This window comes from Mytilus trossulus, unplaced genomic scaffold (genome assembly GCF_036588685.1).
Source record: "Mytilus trossulus isolate FHL-02 unplaced genomic scaffold, PNRI_Mtr1.1.1.hap1 h1tg000070l__unscaffolded, whole genome shotgun sequence".
Taxonomy (NCBI): Eukaryota; Metazoa; Mollusca; class Bivalvia; order Mytilida; family Mytilidae; genus Mytilus; species Mytilus trossulus.
In genome coordinates, this window is record NW_026963294.1 from 1,604,863 (window position 1) to 1,619,706 (window position 14,844).

At 32.8% G+C, this 14,844-nt stretch overlaps 1 protein-coding gene across 2 annotated transcripts; it reads left to right on the plus strand.

Annotated features, from left to right (window-relative positions):
* The first annotated feature begins 80 nt into the window (after positions 1–80).
* LOC134699432 (secretion-regulating guanine nucleotide exchange factor-like) lies at positions 81–13,534 on the plus strand. Of its 2 annotated transcripts, none has more exons than XM_063561029.1 (10): positions 81–221; positions 1,488–1,812; positions 6,660–6,815; positions 7,642–7,727; positions 8,390–8,465; positions 9,563–9,634; positions 10,719–10,793; positions 11,629–11,781; positions 12,749–12,895; positions 13,339–13,534. In XM_063561029.1, exons 1-10 carry the CDS (start codon positions 108–110, stop codon positions 13,503–13,505), a joined length of 1,371 nt encoding a protein of 456 aa, XP_063417099.1. In that variant the 5' UTR covers positions 81–107; the 3' UTR covers positions 13,506–13,534. The 2 variants fall into 2 exon arrangements, with proteins under 2 accessions (XP_063417099.1, XP_063417100.1); XM_063561030.1 differs by having other exon boundaries at positions 1,488–1,623.
* Positions 13,535–14,844: the final 1,310 nt, after the last annotated feature.

Here is a 14,844-nt window from a genome sequence, read left to right on the forward strand (position 1 = left end):
ATTTATCAATCAAAATAATCAGATTAAATTATTTTACAGTGGGAGTCTAACCGCTTGATCAGAACAGCTTCACTGGTGTGTGATTGGTCTTTGTAGCCTATCAGGTAATGCTAAGTCACGTGACGTGTGTCAATTTCGCCGAGTTATCAACAACAGAAATGGCTACAGGTGAACCGAGAGCGGTGGGCAGGGCTTTAAATAGCCAACGACTGTTTTCCTGGGTGAGAATGTTTTTCATTCATCAATTCACTCTGCAAATTGTGTATGCATTCTAGATTTGAGTTGTAGATTGCAAAAAGGGAAATGACATTGTACATTATACGAAGAGAAAAGTAAAAACGAGCACCTGCTCATGAATATTAAAGTGTAAACATTTGCACACAATGTGTATTTCAATGGAAATCCCCGTTACGTCATAAATACTAAAACAGTGACAATAAACCACGTGGTGTGTATATAGTTATAAACAGAGACATATAATACTATTGTATTATATGTCTCTGATATAAACAACGTCCTTATCATTTAATCGTTTAACAAAAAACATATTAAGACCTTTTATTTTCATCTTCTTTTCTTTCTTTTCTTCGTAAATTCCTCCGCAACGGAGCACCCGTGTCACACGGTAGTAAAAATCTAAGACTACTGATAAAAGTTAAAAATGAATCAGATGTTATTAAAAAAGGGGGGGATTCAAAATGATCTTCGAATCTACATAATGTAGTACATTTTTTTTATTGGACTGAACCGGGGGGGGGGGGGGGGGGGGGGGGGGTCTCGACCCCCTCTTTTTTTGGACGATCAATGCATTTGAATGGGAGCATAAAGATGGTAACCCCCCCCCCCCTTTTTACCCAGGTTTGGGAACCTCCCTTTTTAAAATGGCTGGATCTGCCACTGTGAACATTCAGACTTCTAATATCCTTAATTTGTTTTTGGTTTTAATCTGATCATGCTGATGCTTTTCAGGTTTTGAGAGACTGGAAAATTCCCCCTCCTTTTTTTCTACTTTTTGTAGTGAGTTATAATTAAGACATGACACTTTACAAGTAAGTACAAAAACAACACCTTTACAAACATTAGTTCTGAAGAACCTTTAAAACAGACAATGAATTGCAGTGGCTTATCCAGAGTGAGGGTTCTGGGGGAACCCCCCTTTTTTTGGACGATAAATACATGTGAATGGGGAAATATAATTGGAACCCCCCCCTTTTTTAATGACTGGATCCGCCCCTGAATTGATCTTGTTTTAAAATTTTAAGTATTATAATAGTGTCATCCAGCCAAAATGGGTAGTGCAAGCAACATGTGCAAGACTGAATAGGCCATTATATTCTTTTTTTTTGTCAAAATTGAGGCCAGATTTTTATTTTTTTAAACCCAGCAAACCCCCAATTTGTGCAATTTTATTTTGTTGTCGACTCAGATAAAAAACATAACCCCCTCCTGGCTGAATGGCTTAAACAAACATGTATTTATCTACACAGGGAGCCAATAGCTATGGACAGCTTGGATTAGGCCATTGTACTGACAAATCAATACCAGAGGAAATAAACCTTTCTGAAGATTTTGGTAATGTTTCATCTGTGAGTGGGGGAGGTGGACATACCCTTGTTCTGACAGGTAAAGATTTTGGTAATGTTTCATCTGTGAGTGGGGGAGGTGGACATACCCTTGTTCTGACAGGTAAAGATTTTGGTAATGTTTCATCTGTGAGTGGGGGAGGTGGACATACCCTTGTTCTGACAGGTAAAGATTTTGGTAATGTTTCATCTGTGAGTGGGGGAGGTGGACATACCCTTGTTCTGACAGGTAACTCAAAGTAAATATAAAAGGTCTTTTGCATCTCCCTTCAACTGATTTTACTGTGTGTGAAAAATATAAAACACTTTAGATTTAAAAACAAACAATGTGAGAATCACCCCCCCCTCCCCCTTTGAGGCAGTCAGGGGTACTACTTGTACAAGTTATTTTTAATTACTTGAAGAAGTAATATTAATATACACATATAAGTAAATTTGTAGGATACTTATACAAGTGATTTTTTTTTACTTGTATAGGAAAACAAAATATTGACTGAGTTATGTCCCTTTGACATTCAGATTTTTTTTTACTTGTTGAAGTAAAAAAGTAATTCTATCTTCTTTTCATGCTTTTATTGAATTCCTATGATTTCTTTGCTCTAACATGTCCAATAGAATTTTAAGTTATCTGTCCTTTGCAGATGTCTTTACTAATCATTTAAGTGTAATTTCATGGACAATGAACATCCCATTTGTCTGTTATCTTCAGAACACTCCTCATTTACAAGCCCCCATTGAAGGAACAATTTTTGAAGGCCTTGTGCAAATATTTAAGATCTTTGCGCAATCAGTTTCTTTGTTGAATTAATGAGATGAAACATTGAACTCTAATAAAAAAAAATTGAGCAAACCTGGGAAAAATTATTAAAGGGATGAATTTACATCTCAAAACTTGAGGACTTTTGTGGGATTGTAAAAAAAAATTTCTTATACAAGTAAATTTTTGAGAAAATTAACTTAAGGGGAGATTATTCAAATGTTATTTATTGCGTAAACCCCTGAGGGTTTACGCAGTATATATTGGACGAGTGAAGTAGTCTTTCGGAACACCGGATGTTATTCGGAACACTTCTGTTCTTTATATGACTACCTTTCAAATACATGTGCAATAGCTATGACCACCTTTCAAATGCATGCGCAACAGCTTCCTAATCTGTTGAATATGCATTAGCATCTTAAGTTGCTATAGAGATATTTTAAGTATGATCTGAAATTTATTATGATATAATATTTTCTTGCACACGATTACAAGCTGCTAATATTAACCTACATACGTAGTATTTTGATTAGTCAAACGATGTAACCAGCTGTGTTTAGATATGAGATAAGATTTCATGTAAACAATGCGCTTTATATTCTGAACGAGAATAATTAAAAATAAAAGCATTTTATTTTAGATTTTACGTTTAGTGAAGATGTACATGTTGTAAATAGCAAGCTATTTATTTTTTTATACTGAAATTAAAGAGAAGTCTTTCTTGCATATGATTAAATTACAGTTATTTTTTTCGGTTAAATATTGCAACTTTAATAAAAAAAAAAAAATGGTTATTAAAAATAAAATTGAATAGATATTGAATATGAAAAAATAAAATATTTTAACGAGAACAATTAAAAATAAAATCTTTAAAAAAAGTATTAGCACTTTTTAAATTTTACGTCTAGGATAGACCAAGGACATGGAAATATAATCATAAATACGTGCCTCAAATAGGTGTAAAAACGAGGATTAAAAAAAAATCGTTTATTGAAAATAACGTTAAAATTAATTATGAAAGTTATGTCCGTATTTATTTTCATTAATATTGCAAATTTAAAGTTATTTTCTTTGTTTAAATATTGCAACATTGTTTACTTTGTTTAAAAACAAGGAGGTCACATAATAACCTCTGAATCCTTTTTCGTCATTAAAATGCGACTGATAAGTATAGATATTCAATATGAAGGGGGGAAAATGACCATGTCTGAAATCTAAATCTAAAACTTATTTTAAAAAAATACACATTTGACCATGCAGATATAAGAAATGATACTTCAAGCAATGAAACAACGAATTAAATGTGCCCCTTTAATAACGACTGATAACCTAAAAATGAATCATGCATGCATTTTTAGCAGACTTAACCAGGTCTGCGATAAGATATCGAATATCAAAAAGAAGATATGGTTTGGTGTCAATGAAACAACTATCTACAAGAAACGAAAATAACACAAAAATACAAACTATGGATCACCGTACGGCCTTCAACAACAGACAAAGCACGTACCGCATAGTCGGCTATAAAAGGCCCGAAATGACAATGTAAAACAATCAGTCGAAAAAGAAAATTAACAAAGTCCGTATCATCGTATGCGTAACTTATTTGCTCAGCAGAGGAACGCTACGCTACACCGAGCGGCCTCAAAAAATGAAAAAAAAACACCATTTAGTCGGCTATTAAATGCCCCGACCATTAAGATTTAAAAACAAAAATCAAACAAAACTAAACAGCCTTTAATTATTTATAACAAAATAATTTACGGAAAAAAACTTGACCGAAATGAATTATGAACAACAACCACTGTACTACATGTTCCTGGCTTTAGAATGGACATTGGTACATAAACAATGTGATGGCCATAAACCCAACCCTTCCAAATGGACCAAACCTTGAGGACAACACATCGCAAGAAAAAACTGTAAAATATCAGTTGTAATTCCCGTCCCTAAAAATATGGGTACGGTGCACAATAATCACTTACATAAAAACAATAGACACAAATCACTGAAATAATCGCACTTACCGAAAACTATTTCAAAGCTACTGAACATGTAGACGAACCAGTGGTCATAGACAGACTGGTAAACATGTAAACAGACGGGCGAATGTGACAGACTTATTGACAAACATTTACATATAGCCAGACCTGCAGTTGGGAATGTAGAAAGACTAGGAGAAACGCTAAGGTACGCTTTACGCACACCCTATACACGCTTTAAGCTGGTTGTGCACACGATACAGATATAATTGACAGGTTGAATGCATCGAAACTACTAGCGTATTGGTAGCGTGCATGATTTTTTTTTACCACGGCCGACGTACGTCGGATCTGTACGTTGATGTGTGAAGCCGGTATTAAATTAGGTAAACAGGCAATGTCAGTTTCTAATTCTTATGCACAACAAAAGTAATATAAGACAATACATCTTTATTAAACAATTATCTAATATATATATAATGCCAAACAAGCATTTGGGTTTACGATTGCATTTCTTTTTTTAAAGAAAGCAACTTGTATATATATTTACTTAAATGTGTATATTTTTTTTTACTTCTTCAAGTAAATAAAAAAAAAACTTGTACAAGTAGTACCCCTGACTGTGAGATGCCTATTGCTAATGCATGTAATTTCATGAGGATTTAGTATTTTTAATCTGTCCATGAGTATGTTGATTGGGGTTTACAGAAAAGAAAATATTGGGCAATAAATATGAAGATTAGAAAAAATTTGACCAAACAAATAAAATAAAGAAGATAATGGAAAAAAAAGTATAAAGCAGAAAAGTTTCATGAACAAATATTTTAAAATAGTTTGGATAACTAATATATATATCTTTAATCATTAAGGTGTCAAATGCACGAGTTTAATCCATAGCGGCGTTCGGTCACAAGTTGTCTTATTTTTGATATTCAAATACGGCGATTAGTTATACTTTTTATTACATTGTCAAATTGCTTTTTTTTATGAAATTAATGTAGAAAATGTAAGGAACTATATGGTTTTCCTACGCATGTTTTGTTTCGACGTTATCGACGTCTTGACAACGCCTATTGTTGTATGACGTCAGAGAGTTAAATAACCACGTTTATTTCACATGTGAAATTATCGGATTTATCTAACTGGGAAATCAATGTAATTCATTGCAACCAATGTAATAATGATTCTTATCTTGACATGTGGTAGTTATTGTTAAACTGGAAAAAAATTATCTTTTTATATACATTTAAAAATGAAGATGTGGTAAGATTGCCAATGAGGAAACTGTCCACAAGAGACCAAAATGACACAAACATTAACAACTATAGGTCACCATATGGCCTTCAACAATGAGCAAAGCCCATACAGCATAGTCGGCTATAAAAGGCCCTACATTGACAATGTAAAACATTTCAAACAAGTAAACTTACGGCCTTATTTATATAAAACATTTGTAAGGGTTCCACAGAACCCAGTGTCTTGCCCATTTTTGCTGTAAATTGCAGGCTCAACAACAATGAAGAAAAAAATCTATAAAAATATTCCTCTTGTTACTATTTTATGATTGTAAGAAAATCTAAGTCCATTTAAAAGTAAATTACAGAAAAAACGGAGTAATCTTTTTACAAACTTTACTTCTGGATACAATCTTATGATCATAAATAAGCTTCTGTCCAAGTTTGGTACAAACCCAGGATAGTTTAAGAAAGTTATTAAAATTTTATAAACTTTAACCACAGAGTGAATGTAATGTTTCCCCGCAGAAAAACTAAGTCCATTTATAGTAAAATACAGAAAAAATGGAATTTTATTTTTACAAAATTTACTTCTGGATACTATCTTATGATCATAAACAAGCTTCTGTCCAAGTTTGGTACAAACCCAGGATAGTTGGAGAAAGTTATTAAAATTCTAAAAACTTTAACCACAGAGTGAATGTTTTGCTTCCCCGCAGAAAAAAATAAGTCCATTTATAGTAAAATACGGGAAAAATGGAATTTTATTTTTACAAAATTTACTTCTGGATACTATCTTATGATCATAAACAAGCTTCTGTCAAAGTTTGGTAGAAATCCAGTATAGTTTAAGAAAGTTATTAAAATTTCAAAAACTTTAACCACAGAGTGAATATTTGTTGACGCCGCCGACGACGCCGACGGAATGTAGGATCACTTAGTCTCGCTTTTTCGACTAAAGTCGAAGGCTCGACAAAAATGAACGAAAAACAAATATGTAACACATAAACAAACGACAACCACTGAACTCCTGGCTTGGGACATGCACATACATAAATAATGTGGTATATTTATATATACATGTATGCAGTATTTATTTCAGATAATGGAAAATTGTTTGTGTGTGGTTCAAATGACAAAGGTCAACTAGGATTAGGATCAACAGAAGACAAGACAGTGCTGACACCTGTTGGATCAATGGAAAGGGAGATAATAACTAAAGTTGTTGGTGGCTGGGACTTTACTTTAATGTTAAATGGTAAATCACAAAGCTTTTCAGTTAAAAGTACTTTAATGTACTTGTAACAATAGGTATAGTAAGATGTGGTATGATCGCCAATGAGACAACTTTCCATTCAAACAACAATTTATAAAAGTAAACAATTTCATTTAAAGATATATTTTTTAATGTGTACATATGTTATGATACGTAAACATTACAAATGGCTAACATGTGGTCATTTTCATTCTGTATTAAATATCTAGTATTTGTTCAATTATCTTAAATCCACTAATTAGCAGTGAACAATCATTAGCAGAGGTGATAAAACTGCCAAAGGCAATAGGTATTTAACTTAATCCTATTGTCAGTTAATTAGTGTTACACAATCAGGTAACAATTTTACCGGAAACACCAGAAGGCATGAAATTTGTAAAATATATCTTTTGAAAAGGCAGAGGGGGCATTCTTCGGCTTTGGAGGGCAGAAGGGGGGGGGGGTAAGGGCACCAATGGCGGGCGCGCCCTTCTATTTAAGGCAGGCGGGAACACTGAATTAAAGGTTAAGGTGCAGCCTTCAACACAGAGCCTTGGCTCACACTGAAAGTGATGCTTGAATATAATATAATTGATGATATGATAGACCATTTAAACTATATTTGTAGGGAAAGGAATTCTTTTTTATTTTGCTCAAATTATTTCACAGAGTTTTATTGAAAGATGGATAATAACTAAGAGGAATCAACTAAACTGCCTATGATTTAAGGGTGGAAGTTTTGAGGATTACAAAAAACATTTTTCCCTATTATTACCGGTAACCAGATCTATACCAGTTTATAATGCTGTAGTGTTATATTTCATTTCAGATAAAGGAATAATTTTTGTAACAGGATCAAATAAATTTAACCAATTGGGATTACCAGATATCACAGAGAAATATATCACTACTCCAGTAAGTCAACATCCTTATTAGCAATGGGCATACATCATCATTATGAGAGCATACATGTTACTATAGTTCTGAGAGTTTACAAATTGACAACTATTAAGAGTGTTTAAAAAAATAAATTCTGGAATAAGAAATGGCTGGAACATGCTCTCTTGCTTAAAACCACATGTTAATTAAAACCAGGATGAAGTAACAAGGGAAAGCTATCTTGTACATGGTGTTATCAATTAGGTACAATGAGAGTTAGCCCCCATTGTATGCCATGGTAAGTTTTATCTGTCAAAATTCTAAAACAAATAGTATATATTTGTTTAGGGGCCAGCTGACGGACGCCTCCAAGTGCGGGAATTTCTCGCTACATTGAAGACCTGTTGGTGACTTTCTGCTGTTGTTTTTTATTTCGGTCGGGTTGTTGTCTCTTTGACACACTCCCCATTTCCATTCTCAATTTTATATTTATCAGTTTATTCACAATATATGTGTGGTGTTTAGCTTGATTCTGACCAATGCTTATATTCCATATTTATATGTATATGCCTCTATTATTGTTGTGAGCAATTATGTGAATCAATTGTATCTGATTTTATGCCCTTTATGGGCCCTGTAATTTGGGAAATAAAAATATTCTATTCTATTCTATATATTAAATGTTTGTTATTTTATAGGTTAGAATGTTTTTACCAGGGAATCCTGTAGTCCTAGACATAGAAGCAGGATTACGTCATGGTATTGCGCTAACAGGTATATTTAATTTATGAAGCCAGTAGATTAAAAGCAATAATTATCCCATTTGAAATTACAAAAAAACTAAATAAGTATTTTTTTTTCTGTAAAATCGTCAATGTGTCTTCAGTGTCTTGCTGGGAAGGGTTATTGGCAAGCCAGGTCTGCATGAATGTTTGTTGTTACATATTTCTGACAAAACGGTGACATTGACATTGACAGAACAGATTCCTATTGGCCATTTTAATTAGGTTCTTGTGTTCCTGTTCACCTATGCATGTAAAAATGATAATACCTACAACCAGTACCACCTGATTTTGGCTTCTTTTACACGTGTGAACATTTGATTGGGTTTCTTCCAGTGATGGTAATTATCAAAATTTTTCAAAAGATTCAATTGAATAAAGACTAATAGATAAAAACCAATGGTGGTATTATTCCTATAATAATACAGTTGATAGTTGTCTGATCACATACACATTGCCATTTTTTTTATAAAGAAAGATAACTTTAACTTTTAATTTATAATTTGCCTAGCTTATTGTATTTTAAATCCACTAAATTGCAAAATGAGAGCAAACTTTACACTCAGAACTGGCAAGCACTTTGATTTATGGATGTAATATTTGGATGAATTTATAGTGGTTATATGTCAGTTTGGTAGTGTCAAGAAGTTTCATATAAAGTTAACATTCTTTTAAGAAAGTTATCTTTGTTTAACCAGTCTTTGGGATATTCATATTGTGGACTGCATTCTGTATTTGTATTATATATTAGTTTGATTTATTGTTACCATTCCATTTAGATGTGTTTTGAAGAATATTATTTGATTAACTTGAAAATTTAGTTTATAATCTATGCCAGAGTAAAGCATTAAATGGTGGAGGACTGGATTTTAAGTAAAAACATTTATACACAATACTTAAAACAAAACAATGTCTATCAGCATGATCCTGTGAAGTTATCTCCATGTAGACGACCATGTGGTCGAACAATGTGATAAATTATTTGCAGGTACTGGACAGGTAACACTCAAAACTCACAAGTGCTTTGATTTATGGATAGAATATTTGTATAAATTGTATATATAGTGAAATGTATCAAATTATTTGCAGATACTGGACAGGTATATATCTGGGGGAGTAGAAAGTCAAGTAAATACAAAACGGGTGCCGTACCTACCATCGGTAAGCAAAGGTAAAATATACATGTTCTGTTTAGATTACATCTTGGTACTTTTTGATATGTATAGACAAATTTATATGCTGTGGATTCATTTAATTTCGTGGGTACCAATTTCGTGAATTGAGGAAAACTTGCATTTTCATGGATAATTTCATGTTTTGGCAAAGTCTGTATATATTCCTTTAGACATATGTAATTTGTTGAACATTTAAATTTGTGGTTCCCCTGTTCCAACAAAATCCAACAAACATTAGTAAATCCACAGTAATAAGAATTGTTTGTGGACTTGTTAATATTCAATTGCTGCTACATCAGTAATGGTGAAAATTATTTCAAAAGTTCAATGAATACAACTTTCTATTGAAATCAATTATCAACACCATATCATTTTTTTCTAAAACAAAATAGAATAATTTAATTTTGGATGTGTTGCGTCTTCTGATTGGCTGGCTTTATTTTGTTATCAGCCCATAAACATAATTTAGTCATATGACTGTGACGTCATTAATGTTTTTCATGATTATCTACGGTTTAAAATGGAATTTAGAATTAAATTATAAGAAATGACTTTAATATTTTTTCTGTCTATAGGAAATAACATTAAAAAAATGTGGTGCACACTGTTAAATAACCCGCTACACACATCATTCAGTGTGCATCAAATTTTTATGTTATTTCTTCAGATAGAAAAAATATTACAGTCATTCCTTAAATGTATTAAAATTGATTGAATTTATCCCTTCCATCACCAATAATAGTCATGATAGTCAAACTGTTTGTCAGAATTTCAAGGACTTTGGGTAATCTCCTGGTTGTTTCACCAAAATGAAATCAACATTCCTTCATTGATTGATTTTCCATTGTTAAGTCAAATGTTAAAGGATTTTCAACCAATAATAACGTTTTGGTTGACTTTTTTAAAAATATCACCCAGAATGCATTAGATTCTGAAATTGTGAATTGATCAATGGCATTTATCATTCAACTTTTGAACATTTTTCTTCCTTCCTTGTTCTTCAATGGAATTTCACTGTAGAATATTCTTACATTTTACTAATGAAGAATATTTTGTTTGCTTGTTAATAGTTCACCTACCTGAAGACACAAAAGGCATGGTTACCAAGATTACAGCAGGGTCATATTTCTTCTCAGCTTTGACAGGTTAGTTACTGTAACAATAAGAGTTAGAAAGATCTGTTAAAACAAATATCCAAATATCCTAAAATTTTTACAAAATATGTACTTTGACCCTTTGACAAAAAACCTTGAACAAAAACTTTGAACCACAAACTTTATCTGAAAAAATTCATTGGGTATATAGCATTTTGACACACACTAATTTTGACCATTGAGAAGCTTAATATTTCCTTAACAATAAATTATGATTAAAATATTCAGCTGATTTTCGAAGTAAAAAAAAAAGGTAGCTGATTCGGGTATGAAAGGTGGGCGAGTGGCTGCCAAACAGTGTCAATTCTTTTTTTAAATTTATTCTGTTGACGGGATGCTGTCTTATTGACATGTACATGGGGCCTCAGTATGGTATCCCACTTTATGACACAAGGTAATACTTGAAAATTGTCTGGTAACTTTTAGGCAAATAAGATGTTTGAATAAAAGTATCGATATTTTACAAAGGTCAGAGGTCTTTTTAGATGAGTCATTTGGTCGAAAGCTGGTCCACCAAATCCTATAAGGTCACATAACAGCGTTGGCCATGCATGTTTCAGCCAATACAGGATCTCAATTGTGAATCGCATTTAACTCACCATCTTTGCGTCACACATTATATATTGTCAACAGATATAAAGGTCATACAGCAGCCATATCTAGTATCGTCCACCTTCTTCAGGGTCAAGGTCACAGACATCACACATTATATATTGTCAACAGATATAAAGATCATACAGCAGCCATATCTAGTACCGGCCACCTTCTTCAGGGTCAAGGTCACAGACATCACACATTATATATTAATAAAGGATTTGTATTTTAGATCATGGTGAGATTATAAGTTGGGGTGATAACACTTATGGACAATTGTCAAAAAATAAGGTCATACAGCAACCGTATCTAGTACCAACCACGTTCTTCAAGGGCAAGGTCACAGACATACAGGCTGGATGGACACATATGCTGGCATTAACAGGTACATTCATCTAGCCACAGCAAATAAAGTCCCATCAATATAAGAAGATGCTGGGTTTCTACAGAGGATTTAAAGTTATAATAGATAAGATAAGGACATATACATGTAGCTATTAAAATTTGAATGCAGGATGTCAATTTATTTTATTTTCCATCAACTTTAGTAAACAATATTAATCTCAATTAGATGACAATTCTGATATTTAAACTGCAGTTGTCTTGTCAAACTTTCTAATACCAGTATTAAAGCTTATGAATCCACAGAATGATTTGATATTTTAACAAAAATAGTGATGTATATAATTATATTCAGATTGAAAATTTAATTCTGCAAATTGAATATATTTTTAATATCCTTTATTTATGTGACCTTGATATAGTTTAATTGTGATGTTAAGTTGCTATCTCATCGATGCCTATCGACACCATTTTTGACTTGCCTGTGCCAAAGGTATATAGGTAGATTTCAGAGGTTGTTAGACATGAAGACTTCATACCTTGTATATAGGTATAATCCAGAGGTTGGTAGACCTGGGGGGTTTATTTTTTTTTTGTAATGTGAATTTTCTCATACTTATAATGGAATAATTATATTTGATATAGTGGTTCCTTGCAAGATTTCATGTTTGTCAGAAAGGGTTCACTTGACCTTCACCTTAGTAATCAAGGTTAAGGTGACATGGATAGGTCTTTCTCTGACTCCCTTGTGTCAACTTTATTTTATTATTGTGTTCAAAGTGTTTGCTAGCCTAGTTCATCTGACCATGACCTTTTTAAATGGATCATTATAATGCTTTTTCTGCATTGTCAAACTTATATCTTGATCAAAATGTCAGCTGATCAAAACTTTAGATAATCTTTAAAATGTGAAATTCAGGACCATTTTTGGAAGGGGACTTAATGTATGGGGATGTGAAGTCTGTTAGCTTTAGATTCGTTCATTGTGTTTCATTGTCTTTATATTTCAGATCAAAAGAAGATTTACAGTTGGGGAAGGGGAAACTATGGACAGCTAGGCAGAGCAGTTGACCTTGACCCGTCACCACAAGTAATTGGTTGCCATGACAACATAGCATGTGTACGATGTGGATCAGAACACAATCTTGCATTAACAGGTTTCTATCAAGTGTTAAATACAGTTTTTATGTACCATTTATGGGCATTATGTTTTCTGGTCTGTGCATCTGTTTGCTTGTCTGTTCATTTGTTCCTACCCCTCAATTGGTAATTTTAAGAATATTTTGCAGCTTTTGGTTATTATCTTTAATATTATTATAGATAGATATAAACTGTAAACAGCACTTATGTCTAGCAAAGTAAGACCTACAAATAAGTCAACATGACCAAAATGGTCAATAGATCCCTTAAAGAGTTATTGCCCTTTATAGTCAATTTTTAACAATTTAATAATTTTATCATCATGGTCATAAATCCATCTGTGTCCTTCTTTAATATGCACATAGACCAAGGTGAGCGACTCAGGCTCTTAAGAGCCTCTTGTGTATATGTGTATTTGATGTATAATTTCTTTATATGTGTATTTGATGTATAATTTCAGATAAAGGGAGACTACTAACATGGGGATGGAATGAACATGGATTATGTGGGAATGGAAATGAAGACAATGTGATGACTCCTTCTCTGGTGGACAAATTAAATGGTTACATGATTAAAACTATCGGATGTGGTGCTGGACATTCATTTTTATTAGTTTATCCAACGTGATGTAAAATAAAGTTTCATGTTGACCTCTAGATGGCTTTTAAATTATTTATGTAGTTAGATTGCTGTGAAATTCATATAAAATTGAGAATGGAAATTGGGAATGTGTCGAAGAGTCAACAACCTGACCGCAGAAAAAAATAACTGCAGAAGGTCACCAACAGGTCTTCAATGTAGCGAGAAATTCCCGCACCTGGAGGCGTCCTTCAGCTGGCCCCTGAACAAATATATACTAGTTTAGTGATAATGAACGCCATACTAATTTCCAAATTGTACACAAGAAACTAGAATTAAAATAATACAAGACTAACAAAGGCCAGAGGCTTCTGACTTGGGACAGGCGCAAAAATGCGGCGTGGTTAAACATGTTTGTGAGATCTCAACCCTCCCCCTATACCCCAAACCAATGTAGAAAAGTAAACGCATAACAATACGCACATAAAATTCAATTTAAGAGAAGTCCGATGTTTGATGTCAGACGATGTAACCAAAGAAAATAAACAAAATGACAATAATACATAAATAACAAAAGACTACTAGCAGTTAACTGACATGCCAGCTCCAGATTTCAATTAAACTGACTGAAAGATTATGAACATCAGACACAACCCTTCCCGTTAGGGGTTTAGTATCATACCATCATCACATATATGAAAAGAACATAACTAGTGTCATGCCAACAACTGGTTTTTGAATAAATGTGTTCAGTTCCAACGCAGAGACCCTATAAGTGAATTAATATTAACGCCAAAATATGCAATCTTTAATGACCTGACAACAGTATCGTAACTATATCCCTTCTTAATAAGTCTATTCAAAGATTTTGTTAGTTTCTGTGGTGAATACTGACACCTTTGTGCTTTATAAAGAATATTTCCATGAAAAATTGGATGTGAAATACCTGAACATATAAGAAGTCTGCATGTTGAGCTATATTTACGAATGATGTCCTTATCCTGATGATAAGATTTAGTAAATGTTTTGACTAGTTTGTGATAATGAAAACCCTGGTGTAACAATTATTCAGTAATACATACATTTCTCTCGTTAAAATCTAAAACATTGTTACATATTCGAGCGAATCGTACAAGTTGAATTATATAAACACAGTAAGATGGTGTCAAGGGAACGTCACCATCTAAAAATGGATAATTAACGATAGGAAATGAAAAATCATCTCTTTTATCATAAATTTTAGTAATCAGCTTTCCGTTAATGATATAGATATTAAGATCTAGGAAAGGGCAGTGGTCATTGTTAGAATTAGCTTTATTTTAAGTAAGTTCAACAGGATAAATTTCTTTAATATACATAATGAATTCGTCATTATTATCCAAATATC

Coding starts and splice junctions, on each gene's coding strand:
- LOC134699432 (XM_063561029.1), top strand. CDS start 108: ATGCTAAGTCACGTGACGTGTGTCAATTTCGCCGAGTTATCAACAACA. Junction 8,466..9,562: donor TCATGGTATTGCGCTAACAG/GTATATTTAATT, acceptor AATTATTTGCAG/ATACTGGACAGGTATATATC. Junction 10,794..11,628: donor TTTCTTCTCAGCTTTGACAG/GTTAGTTACTGT, acceptor TTTGTATTTTAG/ATCATGGTGAGATTATAAGT.